This window comes from Euprymna scolopes, chromosome 12 (assembly GCF_053919585.1).
Source record: "Euprymna scolopes isolate OS-2025 chromosome 12, ASM5391958v1, whole genome shotgun sequence".
NCBI classification, from domain to species: Eukaryota; Metazoa; Mollusca; class Cephalopoda; order Sepiida; family Sepiolidae; genus Euprymna; species Euprymna scolopes.
Window position 1 is genome coordinate 71,480,800 of NC_136493.1, and position 24,533 is coordinate 71,505,332.

General features: G+C 30.6%; 1 protein-coding gene across 1 annotated transcript in view; it reads left to right on the forward strand.

The window, feature by feature from the left end:
• The first annotated feature begins 509 nt into the window (after nt 1-509).
• The window catches only part of LOC145291328 (uncharacterized), a 174,919-nt gene continuing 150,895 nt past the window's right edge, over nt 510-24,533 (forward strand). The window contains exon 1 of the mRNA XM_080137083.1: nt 510-2,075. Within this exon, the coding sequence (XP_079993209.1) occupies nt 1,628-2,075 (448 nt within the window). The 5' untranslated portion in view covers nt 510-1,627. The remainder of the gene's footprint in view (nt 2,076-24,533) is intronic.

Sequence of the window (24,533 nt, forward strand, 5' to 3'; positions counted from 1 at the left end):
ACACAAAGTCATAGACAATACATGCCCAGCTTTTAAAAATTCTGCATTATTGCTATTTTATTTACAAATATCAGAAAAAGCAGGTGCTTCATAATAAAAAAAAAAATCTGTTTAGTATCCAATCGAATAATTTTTTTGCCAACAACGTTATAATTTGTGGTTTTTGTCATTTTAACTATCATCATTGTCTGTAAGGCAAAAATCCTTAGTATCCGTTAACACATTTTCTGCCGCTTCTGAGAAAGAAATTACAAACACTACTACCACGATCACCACCAGATTGAGAAGCAAAGAAAAAAAAAATGAATGGAAATAATTCCTGACTAACTGGGTGACCACCTGGAGAGTAAGTGGGGGCAAACCTGACGCTAATGATCGCTAAACACCAGTCTGTCAGTAACGCGTTTAGTTCATTCATTCATTCATTCATTCAATTCATTCATTCAAACAACATAATCAACTGCGAGACACTCCTACTCACCCACTAACTACTACTACTACTACTACTACTACTACTACGTCGGTTTTGAGATGACCCTGTTCGTACAGGCACAGGTTCTAAAAACAAAATAAAGAAGCAAGTATGTTTACTCCAATACACCTGCGTTGATATTTTCACATTTGTTAAACGGCAAAAACCTGTGGATTTTCAAGCCTACCTTCCTTTAGTTACTACTACTACTACTACTACTACTATAGAATTGTACCAGAAACTATATAATTTAGATAGCATTATCTGTTTGAGAAAATCTATTCGCACTCCCCTCTATCCCTCTTAATCTACTGTCTCTCGCTTTCTACACACACACACACACACACACACACATACACACATACACACACACACATTTCTTAAGCTATCTATTTCAATTTGAGAAACCGTATGTAATTTTGTTAAAACCAGTACATCTATCATTTTGGGAAACTGCAGAGTTACTTTTATACAAATTTTCTGAACAACTCGGAACAATATCAATTAAGTTTTTTTTTTTTTCTAGTACCACTTTTTAAAAAGTATCTACGAAGTTCGAAACTCAAATCACCAAATAATAGAAACATGGATTTATTCGGAATTCGAAATATACAAACAACCCGCATACGTGTAAACTAAGCAGATTACGACCGGCGAAAGGAAATGCTCTATACGCGCTTATAATTATTTTTAAGTGCGCTCTTACGCCAAACTCTCTATTTAATAAGGTGTCTTACGATTGAACATCCTAATAAGCGTAAGGAAGAAGCAAACCCTTGTTTTCTCACTACTACAAACATTAACCTTCAATCAATCGACACTATATAATATAAATAAAAGTGATATCCCTTCGTATACCTGTTCACACCCCCATACACACAAAGACAAAAACACTCATATACAACATACGATGACGAAGGAAATAATCTTAATGTTCTAAATGTGTTTCCACAGCAGGTGACGATTATGATTTGTACCTACACAAGAAAAAGAACGTATACTCACAGACCTTGACCTTGTGCCATAACGACCCTCGGTACGTTCACAACCTTGTATTTCATATGCTATCTAACAAACGAAACACGCTCTAGAAAATAAGAGAACCATAACGGTATACGACAACAACAACCTCACAGGTTATCGAACGAAACAACTATGTCTTTACTCCACTGCATTTCTTTGCTGGTTTTCTTTATCAAATGTACATACGCCATCGTTCTTCCGAAAGACACTCTGTTTTCGGGGACACCGAAAAATGCCCCTACATCATTGGAGAATCGCAACCGGTGGGGAAAGGCTGCCTACAACTACCTCCAGGGTTGGAACTGCTCAGCGGAACCCCATTTCACGAGCACTTCAGAATGCCGACAAGTCGTTCGGGTGCCGAAGTCCCAAATGAACTTTTACCTGGCTGAACCGACAAGTTATGGGAAATACCGTGCATATCTACCCGACCGAGTGCTTGACAAGGGGCGACTCCACGCAGGGGTCGTGGTCCTGGATCCGTACCCGACCGCGAGCTTCGGTCACTTGGTGCTGGTGTTTTTCATTGATCAGGATGTCAGCCAGGCCATCTGCGAGCATTCAAACGGGATTTTCTCAGGTAAGTCTAACGAATTATATTGAATCAAAGGAGTTTTCGTGTATTTTACATTGAACGAAAATTATATAACTCGTCTCCCTCGCCTTAAAAAAAAAACAAACAAAAAACAAACAAAAAAAAAACACTTTCATCTGTTTTTATATTACTCTTATTTATAATATTTATTATTATTATTATTATTATTATTATTATTATTATTATTATTATTATTATTATTATTATTACCATATTTTTTGATAGTAAAACAAAACAAAATAAAAACAACTAAATAAAACAAAATAAAAAACAAGCAAAACAAAATAAAACAAAACAACGACAAAAAATTGGTCTGTTTAAACCTAGTAGTCTACTGTTGCAGGGCCCGTATCCTGAGAAACGAAGGGGCGCAACAGAGTTATATATATTAGTAACTCTGTCCGTCTGAGGAAAGGTCTCTATCAAGCTCCTCTGTCAATTTTTGGCTTACAGACTTAAAACTTGATATATAGGGATTTGGTGCTGTGAAACAAATTCGATTTTGCCTTTAGTCGGTAAAAATAGGTACTAAGAGGTCAAAATGGGGGGAAAATGGCACTTGGCAGATGTAAGTCGTTTTAAAATGCTCTTGTACGCATGCGCAAATATACATTTATAGGTCATATTCAGTTCATTATAAACATCCTTTTTTATCCATCTGACGATAGCTCAAACAGTAACAACTAAGGCTGGAACACTAAATATTTTTGGGTTTAGATTTGGTTTTGAAATCAGTACAAGGAGTACAATATATATATATATATATATATATATATATATATATATATATATATATATATATATATATATATATATTCCATTTTCACCCCAAACAAGGCACAGTGCCACTGATGTAGGGGGCTACTAGTGGGGACATAAGTTGCAGGGACACTATGTAGGGAATTGAGCAGCAAGATGTTTGTTCACATTACACTTGGATTTCAGCGTGTCAGTACAGTTGGGAAAACAGGAACCTGGAAGGGAATTCCAGAGTCTAGCAGTTCTGGGGAAGAAACTATTAGAGTAGAAGACTTTTTTACATCTATAATCTCTACTGTGTAGGGGTATGATTTTGCTGATTGTCAGGTTTGTCGGGTGTATTTACGCCAAAGGGGTACAAGTGCTTGTATTTCGTCAGAGCATCCACCATTAAAATACTTGTAGAACAGGCAGAGGGATGCAACATTTCGTCAATCGGACAGAGGTTGAAGATTGAATGGCAGTTCAGGTACTTTCAGGTTGGTGACACTCTTTTGAATCTTGTCCAGGAGCGAGAGACTAGTAGCAGATGCACCAGCCAAAATGTGATAACAATATTCCATACATGGGCGAATAGTGGCCTTGTAGAGGTACAGGATACTTTCAAGCGTAAGTAACTTTCTAGCACGGTAGTGAGAGCCCATCTTCGTTGGAGCGGCCCTAGCAATGTCCTCAATGTATCTGTTCCAACTCATGGTCCCTATGAACGTTAAGCCGAAGAGTTTGAAAGAGTACTTTCAGGTAATATATATTTAGCCATAGCTATTAGTGGTTGAGAAGGTTTCTTGTAATTATTGAAGGAAACGAGCTCAGTCTTGGCAGCATTGAATGTGACCATTTTTGTCCCCATTCCACTATAGATTGGAGGTCTTTCTCTAGTATTTCTGTCATTTCCTTAGATATGTGTTCATTTGTTTTCCCCTGGTGCCTATTATAGAGCGTGGTGTCATCAGCAAATACACCCATCTTATAGACATTTATAAATATTAGGAATAATAAAGGTCCAATGATAGACCCCTGATATATATATTGAAATCATTACTATATACTAGGCTGTGTACAATACGAAATATGCATGGATTAAAATATAATGTTTAAGCGTATTTACGACCGAGTAAAAACAGTCTGCTAGTAGATATATAAAAGTGATCTTGTCTGTCTGCCTTTATGTAGAAGGGTCTCTAAAAAACTTCTCTGTCAATTTTTAATCTACAAACTTGAAACTTCATCTATAGGAAATTTGGACATGTGGAACAAATTCGATTTAGTTTTTAGCCGATAAAAAAAGTTGGAAAGGGATTAAAATTAAAAACAAATAAAAATTTACACATGCCTAAATATATATTTATTAGTTAAATGATGTTATTCTTTTTTTAAACTTTTTATATGCGATGCATGTAGCTCAGAAGATCGCAAATAAGACTGGAGGGCTATATATGCTGGTCTCGATTTTAGCATGGCAGCCGAATTATAGTTTTTTTTTTAATTTGATTTTGAAATCACTGCTATATATTGACTACAATATAGTAATCAATAAAGCATTGGCTCTATAATTATAAATACGAAATCTGCATTGATTAAAATATTATATTTAAGCTTATTTAACCAGATGGCTACTCCTGGCAGCCGCTACAATATAATAATCAATAGAGACTTCACTCTATAATAAATACGAAATCTGTAGAAATCAAAACATCATATTTTATTGGGCAACACCGGGCGGTTTTCTAATATATATATATAAAAGTGACCTTGTCTGTCTGTCTGTCTGTTTGTCTATCTGTGTGCAGAATGGTCTCTGCCAAACTACTCTGTCAATTTCTTGGTCTACAGATTTGAAACTTGATATATAGAGGATTTGGACCTGTGGAAAAAATTCGATTTAATTTTTAGCCGGAAAAAATAACTGCTAATTGGTCAAAATTAAAAAAAATTGGAACTTGAAAGGCGTAAGTTGATTAAACGTGTTACTTGTACTCGTACTAAAATATACATTTATACGTTAAAGTCGGTTAATTTTTACACTTTTCTTATCTAAACGTTTTTAGTTTAGACGGTAACGAAATAAGTTGGGGTGCTAAAGGTTTTACTTTCTACCATAGCTGATTATGTCAAAGTCATAATTTTTGTAAACTTTTTAAATCATTATAATATATTAGGTACAATATAATAAACAATAGATAATTGGCTATATGATAATAAATACGAGATCTGCATAAATTAAAATATCCTATTAAAATGTATTTTACAACTGGGGAACACCAGGCGGACTGTTAGCTATATTTATATATTAGCAGAAAAAATGTGACTCGTTTGGTTAGTCACTGTGGTACGGTTAGATTGTTTGTATCCGGAAAAGTTAGTTTACAAAACTAGTTAATAAAAAAGACAAAATTCAAAACGAGTTCGCTATGCTAAACTTTCTCTTAACTATTTAGTAATAGATGAATCATTTATTGAATTAATTGCAGATTGTTACTAATAAGAATTAAAATGAAAGTTGTTTTTTGGCGAAACTTAACTGAGGAATATTTCACCACATATTTTGTGCATTATAATATATAGAAATATTTTGTGTATTATAATATATAGAAAAATTTTGTGCATTATAATATATAGAAATATTTTGTGCATTGTAATATATAGAAAAATTGTGTGCATTATAATATATAGAAATATTTTGTGCATTATAATATATAGAAATATTTTGTGCATTATAATATATAGAAATATTTTGTGCATTATAATATATAGAAATATTTTGTGCATTGTAATATATAGAAAAATTTTGTGCATTATAATATATAGAAATATTTTGTGTATTATAATATATAGAAATATTTTGTGTATTATAATATATAGAAATATTTTAGGTATTATAATATATAGAAATATTTTGTGTATTATAATATATAGAAATATTTTGTGTATTATAATATATAGAAATATTTTGTGTATTATAATATATAGAAATATTTTGTGCATTATAATATATAGAAATATTTTGTGTATTATAATATATAGAAATATTTTGTGTATTATACTATATAGAAATATTTTGTGCATTATAATATATAGAAATATTTTGTGTATTATAATATATAGAAATATTTTGTGTATTATAATATATAGAAATATTTTGTGTATTATAATATATAGAAATATTTTGTGTATTATACTATATAGAAAAATTTTGTGCATTATAATACATAGAAATATTTTGTGTATTATAATATATAGAAATATTTTGTGCATTATAATATATAGAAATATTTTGTGCATTATAATATATAGAAATATTTTGTGTATTATAATATATAGAAATATTTTGTGTATTATAATATATAGAAATATTTTGTGTATTATAATATATAGAAATATTTTGTGCATTATAATATATAGAAAAATTTTGTGTATTATAATATATAGAAATATTTTGTGTATTATAATATATAGAAAAATTTTGTGCATTATAATACATAGAAATATTTTGTGTATTATAATATATAGAAAAATTTTGTGTATTATAATATATAGAAATATTTTGTGTATTATAATATATAGAAAAATTTTGTGCATTATAATACATAGAAATATTTTGTGTATTATAATATATAGAAATATTTTGTGCATTATAATATATAGAAATATTTTGTGCATTATAATATATAGAAATATTTTGTGTATTATAATATATAGAAAAATTTTGTGCATTATAATACATAGAAATATTTTGTGTATTATAATATATAGAAATATTTTGTGCATTATAATATATAGAAATATTTTGTGTATTATAATATATAGAAAAAATCTCAGACATTAATTAACGCAACATTAGTATAAGGAGAGCTTGAAGTTGTTTATTAACGATATGTATGTATATATATATATATATATATATATATATATATATATATATATATATATATATATATATAAAAGGTTATGAGGGTTTTCTGAAGCATGAAAAACGATGTTACTTTTGTATTCAATATTTTTATTGTTATTTTTTATATTTCAAGCGGACGTCCACTCTTAGTCCCCAAAAAGTATCGAAAATCAACAAAAAATCACAATAAAAATATTAAATACAAAAAGTAACACCGTTTTTCATGCTTCAAAAAACCCCATAATCTTTAATCACTATCCTAGAAGCATACGCGGACTTTTAACTGATATTTGGGCTTGACAATGAATGCTTTAAAAAAGTCCTTTCTGATTAATGTTTAGTTTAAAAATGCAAACGAAAAAATGATTTACGGTGATTTTAAATGGTACCTCTTATTTTATTGTAAATTTAAATCGTTAAATAAGAAAACAAAATAAAATGTGAGGTATACTCGGGCTTCAACACGGTATCATTCGATACGTAGTTAAATGCTCGACGATTGAGCTATATCTCCAGATGTCAATATAATTTTTTTTAAGGCAAAATTATTGCTAAGATTTTATAATCTCCTTTGCCGGTGTAATGTATAAAAATTCCATTGTAAAAATTCTCCTTTATTTATCTATAAGAAAAAAAGAAAACATTTTTAGAATCCGATTTTCTTCGATTTTCTGTACAGAATACATCCAAGAACACTGCCAAACATATAAATTACCTTTGTGTAAAATTTGCAAAAGATAAGCTCAGCCGTTTACGAACTTATGAGAAGGGACTCGAACACACACACACACACACACACACACACACACACACACACATACACACACACACGAAGTGACTTTTATATAATACACACACACACACACACACATACACACACACGAAGTGACTTTTATATAATATATATATATATATATATATAATGACTTTATATATATATATATGTATGTATGTATGTATGTATATTGTTAATAAATAATTCCAATACCATAAGTATATATATATATATATATATATATATATATATATATATATATATAACATTCATATTTTATTGGCTGCATAGTACACTTTGAATGGTAAATATTGACCAAACAACTTATCAGAGACCTATATAAATCCAAAAGAAAACTACACTTATTTTTCTTTTTGATTGGAAAGGACCAAAGATTGAAAAGTAAATAGATATTTTTCAAAGTCATAAGAGTAAATAAATAAACCCTACTTTTTATAAGTTATTTAGTGATTTTTTTTTGGAAAAAAGCACTTTAAACACTGATGCCACGAAGAAAAAATTAATGTCTTTATGCCGGCATCTTTTTATTAATCCGAACTATATTTTTTTTTTAATTTACGTATTTAATGCTTTAAAAAAGGGTGCGAGAATTCAGTCAATAAACCAAAACTTTATTCTTAAAATATTGATGGTAAGGAAACCTAAGTTGTATCACATTACATTGACAAATAGTATGTCCCAATTAAAAGAAAAATCTGCATCTAAATAAGGCAGCAAAAGTTACCAGTTAGCGGACAAACTTACTGTTAACAAAACTTTATCATTATGAAAATTATCGTTAAATAATATAAAAGTACAAGAATACCTATTTTTTTTCTACTTGTAGCATTGGAATTATTTATTAACAATATATATTCTCTAAAAATGCAAATCTATTTTTATTGAGCTTTAAATAGATGCGGATTTTTTTTTTTAATAACGTTATTAAATATCTACATTAAAAGTAAGGAACTGTGTATATGTGTGCGTCTGTGTCTGTGTGAGTTTTTCCTATGGACTCCGAAAGGGCCGGGTCGATTTTTATGAAATTTCACGCGAATGTACTTGATGCGTCCGAGAGTGTTCTTATACAGGTTTTGTATTAAAATGCGTTTGATGAGTATCGAAAATCGATAATTAAAAAAAAAAAAAAAAAAAAAACACGATTAAAAAAGAAAGTCAGATTTTGATCAACTTTAACACTTTCATACAACCTGATATCAAGAAGAATTTTTAAGAAGTTTCATCATTGCACAAGCAGAAAGGCCTAACATATAAAATCGATTATATTCTTTTATGAGACGGGTTGCGAAATGAATGTTTTGTTTTTGAGCACTATTAAACCATGACACTTGACTTTTGTGGGTCTAACTTTTAATTCAATTGATTTACAGATAATTCAAAAAAAAAAAAAAATTAGTGAAAATGTCTGTCTGTGTGTCTGTCTGTGTATCTGTCTGTGTACATTTCCCTACGCAATAACTGTCAATTTTCACTCTACAGACTCGAAATTTGATATACAGGGTACTGAGATTCGGGAAAATCTTTGTAATCCGTTTTCGGCCAGGAATTTGGCTGTTAAGGGGTAAAAGTTCAATGATTTGATCTTTGAGGACTTTCTGGTCTAAACATTTGAAATTTTACATAAAGGGTATTCAGAGATAGGGCAAGCTTTTTAATCGGTTTGGGTCGAAAATTTGAGCTACCAATATATAAATGTATGTATGCATGTTTGCATGTCTGCCTAAAACTTTCGAAAGAGGCGACGGATTTTCACAAGATCAGTATCGTTTTGAAGCTCGACCCTTCAGACGACAAATACCGAAAAATTGACTAAAAGACCCTTCAGACGACAAATACCTAAAAATTGGCTACAAATATTAATTTCTTCACCCTCAACTGGGCACTTTTCTACAGGGAGGGGTCGCTTTTTTTACCGATATTGTCGAAAGTCATCCCTTCTTTTCGATTGTCTAGCCTTAATTTAAACCTACGTCACTTCCAGGTTGACGGTGGTCATAACAACTAAGACGTCATGTTTTTTCCCATTCATTTCCTCCTTCACGGTACGGGTTCGAGCCTGCCTTCCTACTACCACTTTCGTTTTTTTTTCTTTTCTTTTTTTTTTTTGCTCAACATATACCTCCAAACACCTTGACAATGCCAGGCTGAAATTCTAGTATCGATAAAAGTGAAGGGGTCTATCTGATTGTCTGTCTGTCTGTGTATATGTCTGCCTGTGTACATTTCCCGACGCAATAACTCTGTCAATTTTCAGTCTACAGACTCGAAATTTGATATACAGGGTATTGAGATTTGAGAAAATCTTTGTAATCCGTTTCTAGCCAGAAATTTGGGTGTTAAGGGGTTAAAGTTCAACGATTTGACCTTTCAGAACTCTACCAAACTCCTCTGCCAATTTTGGGTATAAACAATTGAAATTTTAGATATAGATTTTTTGGACATGAATCTAACTTAATAACTTGATTTGAGCCCAAAATAATAAATATTAAGGGGTCATAATAAAGGTCAAAGTTAAAAAAAAATTGACCTCTTCGGTCTCTACCAATTTTTTTTTCTTGCTCAACACACCTCCAAATACCCGGGCAACGCCGAGCACCCATGCTAGTATATATATATATATATATATATATATATATATATATATATATATATATATATATATATATATATATACTTTTTTATATATTTATATATATTTTTCTTTCTTCTATTATTATTTTTTATATGGCGTGGAATGGTTCAGGGTCTCCTTTCGAAGTCTCATTGACTGAAACAGATGACTGTTTGTAGTGACTAAATGTAACTATTTAATCTCGAATAATATATGTATACATACATATATATATATATATATATATATATATATGTGTGTGTGTGTGTGTATTTCTCAGTCGTAAAATACGCTTAAGTATATTTTGATCAATGCAGATTTCGATGTATTATTATATTATATTGGACCAAATCTATGATGATGATTTAAAAAGTTTTTTAAAAAAATGACTCGTACGCCACCATTGAGAATCGAAACTAAAACGTTTAGCTAACGATTTACATTTTTTTTACGTTAATGCCTGAGCTATGGAGACATGTTTGCTGCAAGACTAAAAAATTAAAACATGAATCAATAGCTATTAAGTTACGCATGCATATTCCTAATGCCGCCGTTCGATTTTCAGCTGGCATTTAAAAAATTTTTTTTACACTTTTGCACCGATTTTTTCCGCGTAAAACCCAAATATAAAGTTTCTCATGGGTTCGAATACCCTATGTATTAAGTTTCATGTCTGTAGACCAAAAACTGAGAGAGAAGTTTGGTAGGCAATTTTTTGGACAAATTTACGCGCACATAAATATATACAGAAAAGGTTTGTGTTTACTATAACCATTTTATGCAAATATTACGCAAGTATAAATCATGTAGACTATCTGCACGAATATAATAACACGTAATAGTTAACAAAAGATGATCATCCCATACAAAAACTGAAGAAAAACAACTAATAGGTAATTAATTCAAATGAATGTTTAAAAAATATGCAAATTAGCTAGATTTTTATAATTCCACGACCCATACATATCAGAGTTGTATTGTCTTTTTTAATAAATAGAAAAAAAGGCTTGCTTTTCTTCTGTTGTTCTTGGCTTTCGGGCCAAGATCAAAGTAAAACATGTTTTAAACAATTGCGTTTTAAGTAGGACGTCCTCCAGTACAAATGGGTGAATGCGGTATTATGGTGGAAGAAGATACTAGCTAAGAGAAACTTTTGTTTAGTTCTGGAGTGACAAGGATGACCAACGAACCCCACTTTCCCCCTTTTGAGTTGGCCTTGTGCCTAAGTTTTTTGTTCATGTTGAATTTTTTGGCTGAATAAAAGATTTAATATCTCAAAGTGTAATATCTGTTCCGATGCTACTCCTAAGTTAATTTGTCTCGGTCAATGGAGGGAAAACCCTCTATACTGGAACAATTATCATTTTTGGTCCCTACCTTTTGTAGGGGGGGGGGCTGGTTTTTCCCTACATAAAAACGACCTTGAGTCACATTTTGCTTTCGTGGAGAAGCAAATAAATACTAATAAATAGAACAAAAGGGTTTTAATATGAATATCAACACACACATACACACACACGCATATATATATATATATATTGTCAGGTCATGTCCTATGCTGCTGGTACCATGTAACCCAGTACTACCTGCCTCATGGTCGGGTCACCGGTGACTAAACTGGTACCCCCACCAGACTTGTTTGGTGAGGAGGGTGGCTAGTCTCCCTGAAGGATAAAAACAAAACCTTCCAAAGGGCGAATGACCCTTTTTCGGGGTCAAGGGCCAACTAGCACCATGTGTGTTTGTGTGTATGTATGTGTGTGTTGGGGTGGAGAGGACTCATGTAAGCCGTGATGAAGGCAACCTTTTTTAGGAGAAGCAAATCTCTGATTTAAAAAACCATAAAGCGGGAGACCAGTACCCGAATTAAGCTGGTCTGCAATTTAACTTGTTGCTGGCTATCTTGCTCTTGCTCTTGCTTGTTGCTTGATCTCAACATTTTGAACTGTCGTACGAAGCCAAGACTCTGCAACCTCATCTGTGTATAGATACTCCCTCAGTCATTTGTCTAAAAAGTAGTCCTGTGGCGATGGAAAAGTTGTGACGCATGGAGGCCTGAAATGCTGGAAGCATGTAATAATTCATCTCAATGACCATCTTCAGTGTAATACCTGCTTGAGCGCATGAATTCGCCGGTAGGACTAAAAAAGTCATTTTTGGGCTCATGGATTTTAAGTGCCTGAGGGAGTGGCGCTCGTCTGACAAGACGTTCAATCATCATCATACATATATATATATATATATATATATATATATATATATATATATATATAAAAAGAGTATCTCTATAAGATATCAAGTTCGATTGTGGGCACACATATATCTCAATATTCCCGCTTTATTTTTACACACACACACACACACACACACACACACACACACACACACATATTAAAGAAATATTTTTATTTTAAATTAACAGAGTGGTCAATTAACGACGTAAGAGCGTATTTTATTTATATCTTACATTAAAACGAATTATTTAAACAACAACAACAACAACGACAACGACAGCAACCACAATAAAAAAAAATACCAAAGGGCCGAGAGGGGTCAATAAGGACTGAAAGACCGAGGAGAGAGCGCTGGCTAGACCTCGGCTGGACAAGTGCAAAGAGAACTGGGACCTTGGGGGAGGCTGAGTGCCACTCAAATTCCAGTATAAACCAATGGCCACTACCAGCGAGAAATCAATGGTATGAGGCTGTTGCGATGATGCAAATTAATTTGCAAATGCTATCGAAGGAGGTGGAGAGGGCTGGACGTCTGGGGAGACTTGTTGTCACTCAGCTTCCAGAGAACACCACAGGTTTCCAATCAGATCGTTTGTTGACTTGTGTGAAAGCTCCATGTGAGCCAATAATAATAATAATAATAATAATAAAATAATAATAATAATAATAATCTGTAGTTAGCTACACAAATCTCTACACTCTACTATTATATAAAAAGTCACTCTGTGTGTGAGCTCCTTCCTCATAGATTCCGAAACGATTGAACCTATCTTTTGAAAATTTTACACAAAGATCATTTATGTTTGGCAGTGGTCTTAGATTGTTTTGTACAGAAATTTATCCAAGAAATATCGAAAATCGAAACAATCTGATCTAAAAAATATATATATACGCTTCTCCGTTATAAATAACAACAACAAAAAAAGAATTTTTACAGTCAATATTTTACGTTACATCGACCAAGGGAGATAATAAAATCTCAGCAAATCATTTCTTCTTAAAAAGCAGATTTCTTACAATCTGGAGATATAGCTCAGTGGTAGAGCATTCGACTACAGATCGAATGATCCCCTTTTCAAGGCCGGGTGTATCTCACCATTTTATTTTATTTTTTTTATTATACATGTGTTCAATTTACGATAAAAAGAAAAGTACCATTTAAAAATGCCGCATATTTTTTGTTCGGCTGCATATTTTAAAACTGAACATTAATCAGAAGTGGCTTTTCCAGAGCATTAATCGCCAAGCCCAAATATCAGCTGACGTAATATTGTAAACAAACTTAGACGGAATTTGATGAACGCCATTATCATTATTATTATTATCAGTTTTATTTTTATTTTATTTGCAAATTAGTCCACTGGCCTAATTATTCCTCGTAATACACAATATTCAATGGATGATTGACTCTATAATAATAAATACTCAATTTGCATAAATTAAAATATCATGTTTAAGCGTATTGTAGGACTGGGCAACGCCGGTCGTACAGTTAGCACACACGCGTGCGCGCACACACACACACACACGCACATTATTAATATTATTATTATTATTATTATTATTATTATTATTATTATCAATTTCGACGTATTACGACATAATAAGTTCGTATAAAGTGTTGAACGATAAAATTGTTGCCCTAAAGAAAACAACACTACAGCTTTATTTCAAAACTTTTATTGAAAAAAATCAATTTCGGTAACTTGATTATCTAATAGAGCTGACATTTATTCAATTAGCCGCCTTCATCCTCAAGCACCGCCTTGATACGGGTCCGGAACTGGGAGCATGCCTTCTTCACAAGCGCCGACGAATACTCGGCGAATGACGGCGCTCAAGCTGGCTAGGGTGCTGTGGGAGGCCATGTTGATGCTGTTCTCGAAGTATGACCAAACGAAGTAGTTCAACGGGTTCAGATCAGAGGAAGAGATGGGCCAGGGAGAGAAAGATACAAAGCCGTAGCACTCCTTCTGAAACTAAGCCTGGATCTCTTTGAACATGTTGGCCGGTGCTGAGTACTGCTGCCACACCCATGGTCTGCCAGCAGCCATCTGATTGCATCAGAGGATCACCACACTTTTCATTACATCCAGATACACTTTGGTGTTGAATTTCAAGCCACTTTCGAAGATGTAAGGTGGCATGATGACCAATGACCATAACCGTGACAGGAAACTTTGTTTTTATCACCCTGGGCACGTTCTTGGATCGGTAGAGAGCATGAGTTGCACAACGGCGCATCTCCGATCTCGCTCGTTGAAAACATTGTCACTTTCAGACATAATAAAAGGCTCTTGGGACTTGTACATGACTGGCCAACTAGTAGATGGTCTGCCACCACAAAAACAACAACAACAACAACAACAAAAATCATGTCGTCTTTTCTATGGCGACAATTTTATCGTCTCACCCTATATATCCATTCAACAGTGTTTAATATTAAAACAATTATTATTAGTAGTGCTTACTCATGTTGTTTGAGGAGGTCGAGACGCTGATCATGTTCATGTAAATCAAACAATCCATATAATATATAACATAGGTAATATATATATATATATATATATATATATATATAACATAGGTAATATATATATATATATATATATATATAACATAGGTAATATATATATATATAACATAGGTAATATATATATATATATATATATATATAACATAGGTAATATATATATAACATAGGTAATATATATATATATATATATATATATATATATATATATATATATTATATATATATTATGCTCGATGTTTCACTCGACTTACACCGGCTTTTTCAAGAATGAAAAGCTAAAAATGGTTCATAACAAAAAGATCAATTATTTTAGGAGTATATATGCTAAAGGGGATAGCAGCATATCTAAATTTATGTAAATTAGGAAATTACATAAGTGTTTGATACAATATATTAAACTATTTATGCAATATATTCAAATTTGCAATATATACAAAAAACGCATTATATATATATATAATGTGTGTGCCAGAAGAAAGACCCGCCGTTGCCCGGGATTAGATTATGTCCAACGAATGTTTCACACTCCCATGAAATTGCCAATTTTAAAATCAAATCGATTGCTTATCTGCTCAAGTTCGGGACTCATCGCGGTGCACTAGATGTATCAGAAGCGGCCATTAAAAATAACGTCATAAGAACTTTAATAATTCAGCTTACTATCTTTCGAAGCTTTTAACTACTTGAAAATTATAATTCAAACCCTAATTTTTTTTCAATTAAAGGAGCAAAGACTAAATATTAAAAAAAATAACAGGTTTGATAGCAAATTATGTAATATTTTTTTAAAATCAGTTTTCTTTAAAAAAAGATTTAAAGAAAATCAACGATATTTTACTTACTTCGATTATAAAAAATATATATAAGTTCCAAAAAATCACTTACCTATAAAAATACTATTCAACGAGTACTTCAATTCTTCCTTGTTAAGAATTTATCCATATTTATATTTTATATTCCATGTGTTTTTTAAATAAAATACTTTTTAAAGCAAGTATTAAAAAGAACGCGCGATCAGATGTGTTTAACAGTTGAAATTAAGGGAGACAAATATCTGGGTTTTTTTTCGTGTTGATTCTTCGGTGGCGCTAAGCGTCACAATTAATCTCTCTTTCTATTGCGTGCTGTAAACCAAAATTAGTCCTTTGGGGCCACCGTACTTGAAAAGTGAACATATTCACTTAGTAGTTTTTGCCGTTTAAAAACAAACCCACTCTGCCGATTTTTTTTATTCTCTTAATGAAATACATGATTTTTTAAATAATATATTTTGTTTCTACTTTATCGAGTGAACTTTTTTAACATCTAAAAAAAGAAAACATTGAATGTAATAGAAAAAATTGTCATCAGCATCCGATATTTACTTGTCTATGAGCTTTCACTTAAAAAAATCAACGTGTTTAAAAAAAAATGGTTTTACACTTTGAACTTTACGGGCAAATTTCAAAAAATACTTTTTTTGTTTTAAATTAGAATATTTTATTAATTGATCGTTTATCTTCAATTTGTGATATATAAAACTTTGGTGTGTAAATTAATTATTTACTTTTTAATAGACATTTCAAAATGGGGGTGAATTTTAAAAAGAACGTTTGTCTAAAATATTATATTCGGTTTATTAGAAAGAGTATAAAATTTCACATTGACTCTGAAAATATCGTAAAAAATTAACTAATAGAAAAATTTTGATAGATTTTTCAAGTTTAAAAATTGAAAACAATTAACTGGTAAAATTCAATTGATTTAATTACATAAAATAAATGGCTGCATGAACGCGTACAGGCACTTAGTAAACACCTTTTTTTAAATAAAAAATAATATTTCTATTATTTTTTAAACAATTTTAATAGTTTATTTTGGAAGTATATTCCATAAAGAAAATAAACAACCCATTTTAAAAAGAGAAATTACGAGTTTTTTTATATTTTATTCACAGTTTTGTGTTAGGGTGTCAAAAGTTCCCCCAAAATTCTGATACACATAGCGGTGCACCGGGAGGAACCTACTGTTGATTTTATACGCCGAGCTTTTGGTAATAAAACTTCTCAAATACACTTGTGTTGTTAGGCTGTGTATGATGTTAACTTTGATAAAAATCGCCTGTTTTTTCTTTTATCGAATTATTTTGATTATCAATTATTTACATCTATCTAAGATCACAGTCAGGCACATGAAGTAACTTCGTGTGAAATTTATAAAATAAAACGGCCCAACCATTTTCAAGTCCATAAGAAGGAACTCACACACACGCACACAGACACACAGATACACAATTTTTATATATATATATATATATATATATATATATATATATATATATATATATATATATATGGAAATGTATAAAAAAGAATACGAAAAGTATAAAAGCTTATAACTTTTCTTTATTCGTTTATTCGTTTTCAATTGGTGACGTGCAGGAATACAAAATAATATGAAAAAAGTTTAAAAAAAAACTTTGTTTACAATATACATATATACGTATACAAAGGTACAAATTTAGAATCAACTGGTATCTAAATTATTTTATTAATTAGTTGATAGTTGTGGAAATATATGATAGAGGCCTTTCGTTTGTTTTATTGTATTGTTCGAGTGGGAAATAAGGGCCGATTCAATTAAACGACATGTTGATTTATTGTGTATTTATTTTATAAGGTTTGCATTTTTAAAGTCAAAGTGATGACTATACTCCATAATATGAGAGAAAATGATGTTGAGCGGTTATTTGTTTTTATGTCTTTCTTATATTCATGAAGCCTCCTGTCCAGATTCCGTTAAGTTTTACTAATGTTACCATCAAGGCAGGGAATGAATATAAACCAGTTTTAACTTTAGGATTTATATTATACTAGCGGGGCTATCCGGCTTGCTGGGGACCGTATAAACAATGAAAAAATTTGATTTTTAATATATTTGTTAGTCTTAGGAGAGAGGAATTTTTAATGTCTGAATCATTTGCTATTTCGAGCAAAAGAATATTTTACCAACCTAGGACGGGTATTACACGTATGAAATAATTGTATCTTACCTAGGATAGGTAATTTACAGCATGTATATGAAATAATTTTATCTTTGCAAGGGCGGGTAATATACAACACATATTTAAAATAATTTTACCTACACTAAGACGGGTAATTTAAATGCACATATGAAACAATTTCACATACTTTTTTTTTACCTTAAAACGGACATTGCTCTCTCCAACCCAACCCCCAATAGAAAACGCAAGAGCCCGTTTAAAATTAACATAATCATGCTTCTTTCTACCCACCACTACAACCATCACATCATTCCTGGATAATAACATAAAAAATTCAAAAAAGTATACATTACCCCCTAAAGAAACTGGCCTAGTAAACTTTCATAGAAAACCAACAGTATATATGTATTAATCTAATTTTGAAATCGTAAACTGTTCAAGCCATATCCGGAATCGACTTCACAAATGAAGTAATTTTGAGATAGAAAATTGTTTAAGCCATTTATGGTACAAACTTTATAATCTGCCACCCTCATTTAATCCAGAGCGATGCTGATTATTCTGCTAGTATATATTTGCCCCTATCTCATTCAATCCCGAGCGACGCCAGGAATTTTGCTAATATATATATTTCCATCAATTTCCTTCAATTCCGGGCGACGCCGACGATATTGCTAGTAAATTTTCTCACCTATCTCAATTATGCCTGGTATTCTGCTTCTATATATATTTCCACCTATGTCATTCAATCCGGGGCGATGTAGGGTATTCTGCTCATATATATTTCCACCTATCTCATTCAATCCCAAGCGACGCTGGGAATTTTGCTAGTCTATATTCCGACCTACTTCATTCAATTCCAAGAAATGCCGGGTATTCGGCTAGTATATATCCCAATCAATCTAATTCAATCCAAGGCAACGCCAGGTATTTTGCTAGTATATATTTGCATCTATCTCATTGGATGCCAGGCGCCCGTGTTTTCTACTTGCATACATTTGTATGTATCTTTTTCAATCCCGAGTAACTCCAGGTAGTCCTCTAGTATATATTTTGACATATCTCATTGAATCCCATAATTCTTGGATATGTTATCAATTTCGAAAATCATTTTTCATAATTTAACCCACATTATCGACCCCCCCTTCTTACTAAAATAAAAATTTGATACATTGTCTTGGCTGTTTATTTCATTGTAAACACACCAATCAAATAACTCACATTTCATCATTTTTCATAATTCTTGGACATAATTTCGACAATTATTTTTCACGATTCAACCCACATTATCGCTCCTCTCTTACTAAAATAATAACTTTGATACATTGTCTAGACTGGTTATTTCATTACAAACACACACAATAGCTCACATTTCATCATTTTTCAAAATACTTGGATATGTTACTAATTTCGACAATGATTTTAAATGATTAAACCCACATTATCGACCCACTTTATCAAAATGTCGGATTTATATGTCCTTACAATATCCATAATTGTTGATGAGGTCACTTGAGATATTTTGATGACTATTTTGTTTAATCTCGTATAGATACGGTCGTTATTAATGTTAGTAAGCAAGGCTAAATTTCAGTTAAATGTCAGGTTAATTTAGAAACTGATTGCGTTTGAAGTACATTAGAAAAGCTTATCATCTTGATTTAATATGATATATGAAGGGTACTGGTGTTTTATATTCCTTTTTAAATCATATTAAATATATCTATCTATATATCTATACAAGTGAAAGTGTCTGTCTGTGTAAATTTCCTGCACAATAACTCTGTCAATTTTCAGTCTACAGACTCGAAATTTGATATACAGGGTATGGAGATTTGGGCAAATCTTTATAATTCGTTTTCGGACTGAAATTTGACTGGTAAGGGGTCAAAGTTCAACGATTTGACCTTAGAAAACTCTATCAAACTCCTCCGCCAATTTTGGGTCTAAACACTTGAAATTTTAGATATAGATTGCTTGGACATGGATCTAACTTAATAACTTGATTAGAGATGAAAATTATAAATGTTAATGGATCATAAAAGGGGTCAAGGTTAAAAGAAAAAAGACCTCTGCGGTCTCTACCACATTACTCAGACAATTTCTGGTCTAAACATTTGAATTTTTACATAAAGGGTATTCAGAGATATGACAAGCTTTTTAATTGGTTTGGGCCGAAATTTTGAGCTACCAATATATAAATGTATGTATGTATGTATGTTTGCATGCCCGCCTAAACTTTCGACAGAGACGACGGATTTTCAAAAAAATCAGTATCGTTTTGAAGCTCGACCCTTCAGACGACAAATATCGAAAAATTGGCTAAAAATATTAATTTCTTCACCTTCAACTGGGCACTTTTCTACAGCGAGAGGTCGCTTTTTTCGTTGATATTGTCGAAAGTCATCCCTCTTTTCGATTACCAAGCCTTAATTGAAACCTACGTCACTTCCGGTTTGACGGTGGTCGTAACAACAAAGACGTCACGTTTTTCCCCGTTCTTTTCCTCCTTCGCGGCACGGGTTGTAACCTGCCTTCCTACTACCGTTTTTTTTTTTTTTTTTTGCTCAACACAACGCCGTGCACCCATGCTAGTATATATATATATATATATATATATATATATATATATATATATATATATATATATATATATATATATATATATATAAGGCACTTTGCGCCTCTCTTTGTGTATGAGTTCGGTCCCTATTGACCCTGAAACATCTGGGACAATTTTTATGAGTTGCACACAAATGTAGTTTTTGTATCTGGCAATGTTCTTAGATAGGGTTTGTATCGGAATGTCTTCGATAAGTGTCAATAATCCATAAATGAAAAACTTCGATGAAAGAAGGAACAGGCGATTTTTACTAAAGCTAACACTATATACAGCTAAACATCACAACTGCATTTGAAAAGTTTTCTTACCACAGAAGCAGGAGGTGTGTGACAGAACACGATTGAACCATGATCCTTCAGTTTTGCATTTTTAACTTTTAATAAGCCATTATTTACAGATAATTTTATAAAATCAACAATAAATTCGTTACAATGCAATGTAGACTTACATGTATATGGATTGAATCACTGCGATGGGCATGTGGAGCTTCATCTCGATACACTGCGAGGGGTAGGTACCTAATAGAGCAGACAATTTCGACAATTTTGATGACGATAAAAATAGGGAAGTGTAAAACTTGTTGATCATCATTTAATCCCGGCCAACGTCGGATCGTCCTGCCAGTAATATATTTTTTATTCAAATCGGTGATATATATATATACATATATATATATATATATATATATATATATATATATATATATATACACACACACACACATACTGATATATATATATATATATTTTCATTAATATATATATATTAATTATATTATATTAATATATATATATATATATATATATATATATATATATATATATATATATATAGATAGATACATAGATAGATAGATATTAATTTTAAAATTGTTTTATGAACTGATCATTATGTATTTTGAAATATTTATTCTAGGTAACTCAGTAACATGAGTACATGGGTATTACTATTCTTATAATTATTATTATTATAATTATAATTATTATTATTATTATTATTATTATTATTATTGTTATTCTTATTATTATTGTTGTTATTATTGTTATTATTATTATTGTCATTGTTATTATTATCATTATTATTATTGTTGTTGTTGTTAAATTTGTATTATTATCATTATTATTATTATTATTATTATTATTATTATTAAATTATTATTGGAGATAAGGCGTATACACAGGGTTAAAACACAAATAATCCCGGTTGTAGTTGGTACACTAGGAGTAGTATCAAGTCGTCTGGAAGGACAATTAAAAAAACTACAAATCCCCGATGGCGGCTTTCAAACCTCTGCAATTATAGGTACCACCAACATCCTTAGGAAAACCCTTGATCTTTGAAGCTCCTGGTTTGAAGCCGGAATTTAGGGAAATCATCCGGAAATGAATACCATCCCTTTCCAGAGAGACGTTCATAAACGAAATCAGAATTATTATTATTATTATTATTATTATTATTATTATTATTATTATTATTATTATTATTACTACTACTACTACTACTACTACTACTACTAAATTTTTGCAAAGATTAAAATAAAGATATAATGTCACGAATCCCTGTGTCATGAATCCTTTTTCTAATTTTCATTATAATTTCAATTACATAATTTTGAATATGAATCATGTCTATAATTTAAATATATTTGAGAATATAGAAAATGTCTATAATTTTAATATATTGGAGAATATGGAAATGTCTATAATTTAAATATATTTGAGAATATGGAAAATGTCTATAATTTAAATATATTTGAGAATATAGAAAATGTCTAGAATTTTAATATATTGGAGAATATGGAAATGTCTAGAATTTAAATATATTAGAGAATATAGAAAATGTCTAGAATTAAAATATATTGGAGAATATAGAAAATGTCAAGAATTTTAATATATTGGAGAATATGGAAAATGTCTAGAATTTTAATATATTGGAGAATATGGAAAATGTCTAGAATTTAAATATATTGGAGAATATGGAAAATGTCTAGAATTTTAATGTATTGGAGAATATGGAAAATATCTAAAATTTAAATATATTTGAGAATATGGAAAATGTCTAGAATTTAAATATATTTGAGAATATGGAAAATGGCTAGAATTTTAATATATTTGAGAATATGGAAAATGTTTAGAATTTAAATATATTTGAGAATATGGAAAATGGCTAGAATTTTAATATATTTGAGAATATGGAAAATGTCTAGAATTTAAATATATTTGAGAATATGGAAAATGTCTAGAATTTAAATATATTGGAAAATATGGAAAATGTCTAGAATTTAAATATATTGGAGAATATGGAAAATGTCTAGAATTTTAATATATTGGAAAATATGGAAAATATCTAGAATTTAAATGTATTGGAGAATATGGAAAATGTCTAGAATTTAAATATATTTGAGAATATGGAAAATGGCTAGAATTTTAATATATTTGAGAATATGGAAAATGTCTAGAATTTAAATATATTGGAAAATATGGAAAATGTCTAGAATTTTAATATATTGGAAAATATGGAAAATATCTAGAATTTAAATGTATTGGAGAATATGGAAAATGTCTAGAATTTAAATTTATTTGAAAATATGGAAAATATCTAGAATTTAAATGTATTGGAGAATATGGAAAATGTCTAGAATTTAAATTTATTTGAAAATATGGAAAATATCTAGAATTTAAATGTATTGGAGAATATGGAAAATGTCTAGAATTTAAATTTATTTGAAAATATGGAAAATGTCTAGAATTTTAATATATTGGAGAATATGAAAAATGTCTAAATTTTAATATATTGGAGAATATGGAAAATGTCTAGGATTTTAATATATTGGAGAATATGGAAAATATCTAGAATTTTAATGTATGGGAGAATATGGAAAATGTCTAGAATTTAAATATATTGGAGAATATGGAAAATGTCTAAAATTTAAATTTAAGTTGAGAGGCCTTACAATGAAACTGAGATTCAGACAATATTGCTGAATTATTCTCTAATGATTACGAATGAAGTTTTATATAAATCTGACATATTTTCATGCTTTAATTTTACGTTAAGTTCCTATTATTCTCTCTTTGAAATACTCGAAATAAACTGATATATTTTATAATTGGTGCCTGATATATATTATTAAAATTATAAAAAATCGTATCTGAATTTTTACGAACCCCCCCCCCTTGTCATGTTTGCATGGAAACGAAATTCAACCAAATATAACCCACATTCCATATCCTTACGGTATTTTTCCAAAATTCATAATGATTTCTAATGAATATACACTAGTGATAAGTTTGTCAATCTCTTTATACAACAATGCATCGAATACACAAGTTGATTCTTTTTACACCATTTTGACGTTCATTCAAAAAGATGCTCCCCCCCAATCATGATAATTATATTATTTAAATGTTATTGTGCTTAGCACTACGTTGGGATGCAATATGCATTATTATACTTGATTTATATAGCTATTCTAAACTGTATAAAAATTAATCTTTGTTATTATATTTATATAGTATACTAGCAGGACTGTCGGCATTACCCGGTCGTAAAATAAGATTAAATATGACATTTTGATTAATGCAGATTTCTTATTTATTATATTGGCCCAATATATAGTAATGATTTAAAAGGTTTAAAAAAAATGATTCGTACGCCACCACCGAGAATCGAAACCAAAACGTTTAGCTTACGATTTATTTTTTTCTCTACTGAGCTATGAAGACATGTTTACTACAAGGCTAAAAATTCAAACATGAACCAATAGCTACTACGTTATGCATGTATATTCGTAATGCCGGCGTTTGACCATTACTTGGCAAATTTCATTTTTTTTTTTAATTTTCATACTTTTGTACCGATTTCCACAGACTAAAACCTAAATATAAAGTTTTGCATGGATTCAAATGAAATTTCATGTCTGTAGACCAAAAACTCTGTTTGGTCAGCAATATTTTTTTAAACCAATATATATACGTATACATAAATATTTATGAAAAGTGTTTTG